This window comes from Sorex araneus, chromosome 3 (assembly GCF_027595985.1).
Source record: "Sorex araneus isolate mSorAra2 chromosome 3, mSorAra2.pri, whole genome shotgun sequence".
Classification (NCBI taxonomy): Eukaryota; Metazoa; Chordata; class Mammalia; order Eulipotyphla; family Soricidae; genus Sorex; species Sorex araneus.
This window is the reverse complement of record NC_073304.1, coordinates 20,203,224-20,210,916: the sequence shown is the minus strand read 5'-3', so window position 1 is coordinate 20,210,916 and position 7,693 is coordinate 20,203,224. Positions and strand designations below refer to the sequence as shown.

At 37.5% G+C, this 7,693-nt stretch overlaps 1 protein-coding gene across 1 annotated transcript in view; it reads right to left on the bottom strand.

The window, feature by feature from the left end:
• Positions 1-778: 778 nt before the first annotated feature.
• GTF2A1 (general transcription factor IIA subunit 1) overlaps positions 779-7,693 on the bottom strand; it is a 41,828-nt gene continuing 34,913 nt past the window's right edge. Inside the window, exon 9 of the mRNA XM_055131874.1 lies at positions 779-1,605. Coding sequence (XP_054987849.1) covers positions 1,498-1,605 — 108 coding nt within the window. The 3' untranslated portion in view covers positions 779-1,497. The remainder of the gene's footprint in view (positions 1,606-7,693) is intronic.

The following is a 7,693-nucleotide window of genomic DNA, read 5'->3' as shown; positions in this document are numbered from 1 at the left end:
AAATAAAAGACAAAATGGAAGACTTAAAAAAGTCAATAAACAAGTAACTTAAACCATGAAAATAATCAGTTGTAAGAACACAATGGTGAAGATAAGAAGTGTTCCTACAGTTCTCTCAGGCAACTAAGTTTACACTGTAGACAAGCAGTGCCACATTGTTCTTTAGAGCCCCTTAGAGAATACAGAGCTATGCATTCTTAATATACATATTAAATTTCTATTACTTTTAATATACAAGTCAAATTTCTATGCTTTTATCCAATGTGCAAACTGGAGTCCATGTTTATATTATCAGTGGCCTGGAAGGGCCACCAAATAAGAGAGGTAAATATGTACTAGTGAGCCACTCCATCTAACCCCCAAATTTCCCCCTCAAATTACAAAGTTGCATTTAAAAAACTTTTAATTAGATTAAGTGTGTCTTTAAATTCTGTACTAGAAACACAAAGAAACTTTTACAATGCTAAATTGTTTAATAAAACTCCAGGTCCTCACCACCTGCCCTATGCTCCAATCAATGCAGAGAATGTTATGTGAATGTCTGTTTAGCTTAAACCTAAACACATATATAAGCATATATTTCAGCCCAAAAGGAAAATGACTGTATCTATTCATAAGCGTGTAATTTATGCTAGATTGTACCTTTGTGAAGTAAAACCTATTCCAAGGAGCCAGTCTAAGGTTTCTTTATAAGGTACAGGGCTAAAAGAAAAAATATATCATTTTTCTTCAAGGAAAATTAGCCTTTTAATTCTACTCAGTTCAGACTAGACACAAGTCTTTAAATTATATTTAATAAGTATGAAAACCTAATTAAAATAAATATCTATTCCTGGGTCAAAATTTATCGCCAAACTGTGATCACTGATTACTTCCTTTAACTTTTAAATAGGTGTTTAAAGCATGGAAGAGGTATACATATATATAGATATATTACTGAGGGAAAATAGCAAGTAAAAATATTTAAGACCTATTATGCAATTCTAAATTGTTCTCTTATACAAGTGAATGAAAATTCAACACCATAATTCTTACCCTTTTGTAAAAAGCTCACACCCAATTTTTACCAAATATAACCACATACAATAAGCAGTTTCACTTCAATCTATCAAAAGGGAAGTTTCTTCAGTTCATTCCAACAAGTATCTTCTGATTGAACCCAAGTTGGAGGAAGGAATATGAGACAAAGTTTTACATGCTAATTATCAGTGGCAGGTACCTGTATTTAAAATTGACAGTTATGGTTTGCCTACACAAAACCCCAACATCCCCCACCCCCCAACAATCCCAGGTGCTACAGTTCCATGGCTTGCCAGTTACAAGTAGTGTCTGTGTTGTCAAAGTATCTTTGTTCCAGTAGCTTGGCTTCTACGGCACTTTTCTGACATGCAGAAATTAAGTTTTTTGGTTGGTGTATGTTCCAAGTTTCAAAGTGTCCACTTCATTTTTTTTTTTAAGTTTCTTTCATTTTATGTATAAAAAGAAAGAAGCAACTCTTCACCATTCTGCATCTCCAATGGCTTTGGAAAATATATAATCTCTTCCGTTAAGATTCATAATGCCATCCTTGAGATGAAATTTCCATTTGTTTTTACTTCTGTGTATCTAAATTAAAAAAAAGATAATCAAAAAATAGAAAATAAAAGCACACATACACAAAAATTTGCTTTATACATGTATCCATGGAATTTGTCAATTCATTTCAAGTGAGATTATTGATGAGACATTGTTTAGTCTCAGGTCTATGATCCTGCATTTGCATATAAATATAGGAAGTCTATCTAACATCCACCATCATATATAACAAATTTCTTTTTTTTTTTTTTTTGGCTTTTGGGTCACACCCGGTGATGCACAGGGGTTACTCCTGGTTCATGCACTCAGGAATTAACTCCTGGCGGTGCTCAGGGGACCATTTGGGATGCTGGGAATCGAACCCAGGTTGGCCACATGCCAGGCAAACGTCCTACCCGCTGTGCTATCGCTCCAGTTCCCAACAACAATTTTTTTTCAATCGTCTTTTAAGCGATTTTCTTTCTTAGTGGGGGTGAGTGGGACTTCTAAGCAGTGCTCAGTGGGCCCGGTATCGACTCTGAACATTACTTAGCCAACTGGGACAGATAGTACACAGGCCTAGGTGACTTGGCACTGTTTGGGTTCATTTTATACTTGGGGACCCCCAGGCCACAACCAGTTATTCTTCTAAGCAACAAGCAAATATACAATATTGTTCACTAGTCACCAAACTGTATTAGTAATATTCTTTCTATACATTTAGTAACTAGAAGCTTCTTTCTATCACAACAAGCTATTCTTTTAAGCGACATGCAAATATACAGTATTGTTCACTACAGTCATCAAACTGTATTAGTAATCTTCGCCCTATACTTTATAACTAGAAGCGTCTATCTTTTGGCTATTTTCACTCATTTCACCATCACAGTGGTGTCTTCTACTCCCAACACTTGGCAACCAATCTTTTCCCTCTTTCTACAAGCTTAAATTTTTGCCTAGAGTCAAAAGATTAAATACAGTATAGATTCAACCACAAATGTCAAGAAGAATGGCTATAATGTGTGCATACACACATTCATATTTTTATTAGTCATTCATCTATCAATCGATATTTAAGTTGCTTCCATAGCTTGGTATCACTGTATCATCGATTTGCTCGAGCAGGCCCAGTAATGTCTCCATTCATCCTAGCCCTGAGATTTTAGCAGCCTCTCTTTACTCATTCTTCCCAACGGTGCTGCATTAGAGGCTCTTCTTTAAAATTGTTGGTGGTGCTTTGTTTTAGAAACCACCTGGTAAGCGCTCAATAGCTACTCTCATTTCCACTGCAGGTATTATTCCTAGGTATCACTTGGGGATCACAGGGTGACAGGGACAAAAGCCAGAAATTGCAAATCCAAAGCGAGCATGTCAATTCTTTTAAAAAGCCAGACTGGTTTTTGTTTTTATTTTGCTATCAGGTTGCACAGTTCTTTATATATTTCGGAGATTAACTTATCAGCTATCTGATTAGCCAATTTCTCTATTAAGTTGCTTTTCTTCTTTTCTTTTTTATTGGCTCTTGGGTCATCACACCTCTCGATGCTCCGTGGTTACTCCGGGCTCTCCACTCAGGAATTGCTTCTAGCGGTGCTTGAGGGACCACAGGGGATGCTGAGGATCAAACATGCATGTCCGCAGTGTGCAAAGCAAGCCCCCTATCCACTGTACTATTGCTCCAGCCTCTGCCTTTTCAATTTAATGAATTCGTTTGCTGTGCAGAATTATCTGATATAATCCCCACTTTCAATGTCTCTTAGTGTCAAATCCAAAAGTTCCTGACTAAGGCCAAGGAGCATAGAATCTATGTTTTTTCCCCCTAAGAGTCTAATGGTTTCAGGCCTATATTCAAGTGTTGAGAGAATTTTGGGTTTATCAGGCAGTTTCATTCTTTTCTATATGGCTGCCAGTTTCTCTTTTACTATTTACTTAATTAAAACAACAACAACAATAAACCTCTTCTTTCCCCATTGTATAGTTCTGGCTCTTTTGCCATAAACTGATATATACAGGTTTATTTCTGGGCTATCCATCCCATTGATCTATGCCTGGGTGATGCTAACTCCATTCAGTGTTGATGAGGATGGCTTTATAATATAGTTGATATCAGAATTGTTCTCTCTCAACATTGTTTCAACTATTTAAAGGTTTTTGTAGTTTGACCCAAATTTGGGGGATTGTTCTATTTCTGTGAAAAATTCCACTCAAAATGTTACACTGAATCTATAGGTTATATTAGGCAATCTATGTTTAGTATGAACATTTTAATATTAAGTATTCTAATCCAAAGAACACAATTTTTTCTACCTACATATGCTTCTGTGTTCTATGATTTTTAATAGGACCTTTAACACCCTTGGTTAAATTTATTCCTAGATATTTTATTCTTTTTGATGCAATTTCACTTGGGTTTGCCTTTATTTATCTGACAGTCCATTATTAATGTATAGAAGTGCATTAATCAATAATAGGTGATTATTATACAACTACTTAAATCTTAACAGATTTTCTGGGAGTCAATTTATTTTGGAGAGAGGGTTTGGGCAACACCAAGCTGCGGTCAAGGTTAATTCCTGGCTCTGTACTCAGAGATCATTCTTAATGGGGCTCAGGGACCCATGTGGGGTGCTGGGGATCGAATCCAGGTAGACTACCTACAAACAAGGCAAGTGCCCTGCCTGCTGTACTCCCTTCCAGCCCCACGGGGTAAGGGTACGAATATTTTACAGTTCTCTATATACAATAAGTCAGCTGAAAATATTTTTACTTATTCCTTTCCATTTGAATGTCTTTTATTTAATTTTATGGCCTAATTTTTCTGGCTAAGATTCCCCATACCATGCTGGAAAAAAGTGGTATCTGATCTTACAGTAAAAACTTCTTTACATTTTTGTTGCTGACTATATTAGCTGTGGGTATCTGTTCATGTATTTTTGTTTTGTTTTATATGGTACACTGAAACACATTCTCTCTCTATATATATACTTTGTTAATAGTTATAAGTGACTTCAATTCTGTAAAAAAAATTTTTTCCTGCATCAAATGAGATGATTTATAATAATTTTATCCTTCCCTTTTTTCAAACCTTAACTTGTGAATGCTGAAAGATACATATATCCCTGGTATTAATTCCACTGGATCAGCACATATGAACCTTTTAATTTATTGTTAAATTCAATCTGATTTTTTTTAATTTAAAAGTTATTACATTCTGGAGGGACACTGTGGAAGAAGGTGGGTATATTGGGCATGGGTGTGGTGCTATGATTATGTAACTGAACCCATCATTAACAGAATTATAAATCAATATGGCCATTAAAAAATTTTTTTTAAATCTTAAGTTCATCAGGGAAATCAGCCTGTAGTTTAGTTTTCTTCTGAAATCCCCTGTCTAGTTTTAACATTAGGCTACTGTAGTAACCCCTTAAGATGAGTATGGAGAGTTCTCTCCCCCTTTTATGTTCCGGGAGAATTTGAGAAAGAATTAGATGAGTTTTTTAAATGTCTGGTAGAATTCATTGATGCTGCCACCTCACCCTGGACTTTTGTTAGTGCCTGATTTAAGCTCCATACTAATAATGAGTCTGTTCAGATTCTCTTCTTTTTATAATTTCATTTTGGTAATAGTTTGTTACTAAGAATTTAACTATTTCATCTAGATTGTTCAATCTGCAGCATACAATTGTTCTTAGTAGTCTCTTATCCTTTGTATTTTTTTTTTTATTCCCCCTCACACCCCCCACTGCAGCCATGCTCCAGAGCCCCTGCTGGGTGCTGCTCCTTTGTACTCTTGATATCAGCTGCATTATCTTTTTTCTTGGTGAGTCTAGCAAATGACCAATTTTAATTCTTTTCCAAGAACTAGTATTTTTTAATGATTGCCTTTTAAAAGTCTCTTATTTTTTTTAAAAAAAAGGTCTTATTTCATTTATCACTATTTTTCTGATTTTATTCTAACTTTAGACTTTTATAACTGTGAAACATATCCCGTAAATTTTAATATGTTTTATTTCCACTTTCATTCATCTCAAGGTCTTTCAGGGATAAGGAGGGGTAATGGCTTTGGGGTTCACCTACCAATGCTCAAGAGATGCTCCCAACTATCCTAAAGAGGCCAGATAGTGTCAGTAGTCAAATCCAGCCTGGGGCTGGAGAAAGTAAATGGGTATGCGTATATCCCTGGTATTAATTCCACTGGATCAGCACATATGAACCTTTTAATTTACAGGGCACTCAAGCAGCCAACCCAGACTCAATCCCCAGCATCCCATAAAGACGAGACCAAGAGGGATTACCCTGACCCAGGACTACCAAAGACCATCCCAACTATGGTCCTGGTGCCATGAGTCCTGAATAGCACATCTTCAGGTCATTTCACTGAACCATGACCAGTGGTCAGGACGTGAGTTCGGGTTAAGGCACTTGCCATGACCCATGACCAGACTGGCTACACCAGGAGTGACTTCCAGATCCTACACTGCTTGGGAGCATCCCTGGATCAACCCCTCCAACTGCCCCCCCCCCATGCTTCTGTAACTTAAGGTACTACGCACCTCACCACCATCACACCAGCCCATCATACCTGCAGCTAGACCCACACATACGGTAGGTTCTGTCACTAAACATAGTCTTTCCAAGTCTTTAAACTTTATCTTCTCAGGAGCCATAACACAACTACCCTATTTAAACGGTTAATATGTATATCACAAAGTACAACCTAAAATACATTTGTTAGCCTTAAATACTCATAATGAACAGCTTTGTAATGCTCTATCTCACGATGATTCAATTAAAAACAAAAAAAGGCGACTTCAACAGTCGCCTAATAACCTCTCACCAAAAAGAAAACAAAACAAAAAAACCCTCATAAAGAAGTGTCCTGGATAGGTCTCTTAAATTTTCTTAAATTTTTTAATGACAAACATTAAGTAAAATCACCTGTAAGTATGAAACCTCAACACCCAGGAATTCCCTAACTTATTTGCTCCAGTAACATCTTTTTAGAAAAAGTATCTCGCTGCACACAGCAGTTAAGAGTCCCGGCGGGCACCGCAACACGGGAGAATTCTCCAGGCCCCATACCAAGCCGCTACCACTGGGAGGCCCCAGATGGAGCAGGTGGTCTCCTCGCCTTCTCCAGAAGGAATCCCGGCGACCATGAGCTTCTGCAAGAATGGCTCCGGTACGTGGGTATCAGAACTATTCCTCTGAAGTGCACGGCTGCATAAGCGGCCCCGAGACCTTTCCTGATATGCAAAGTGAGCAATGGAAAATAAATGATCTAGCGTCTTCCCGTGGACGGCAGGCTTGAATGGTGGTGGGAATATCCGAGCAAAATATAATGCCCCAAATTAGAGAGAGAGTATCTGAGCAATTGTCTGCCGTAGAGGCAGAGTAAGAACTGGGATGGAAGTGGAGGGGATAATGGGGATATTGGTGGTGCAAAGTTTGCACTGGTGGAGGGATGGGTGATCGATCATTGTATAGCTGAATATCAAACATGAAAATTTTGTAACTCACGGTGGCTCAATAAAAAATTTTTTTAAAAAATTAACAAAAAAAATTTTTATCAGTAATGCCTCTTAGAAATCTACCTTCTTTTAACTAAATATTCCCCAATTGCACCCAAGGATATTGCCACATCCTGAATCATTTCAAAACCATCCTTATAAGAGAATTATTATCCACCGTGGGAAAAGACTCTCAATATCTACTGTCATTAGTCTTAATCTAACTGTATGTAAGAATGAAATCTGCCTTTCTACATTTAACTCATTGCATTTAATAATTTGACTGGTAACACAAACTTCATTAGTCTACAAATTCTGATTCAGCGTTGCATTTCTAAAGTTTAGATTGCAAAACCAAACTCAAAGTATAAGTAGGCCAAAACCATATCCCAACAATTCTTTCTTATTGACTAGAACACTAAGCTCCCACTTCTTAAGGTTTTTTTGGGGGGAGGGGGACTTTTGAATCACATCTATGAAGATTCTCAGGGATTGCTCCTGGCTCTGCAATCAGGAATTACCCCTGGTGGTACATGGAGGACCATATGGGATGCCGAAGATGGAACTTGGGTCAGCTGTGTGCAAGGCAAATGCCCTACCTGCTGTGCACTCTTGCTTCAACCCCTTCA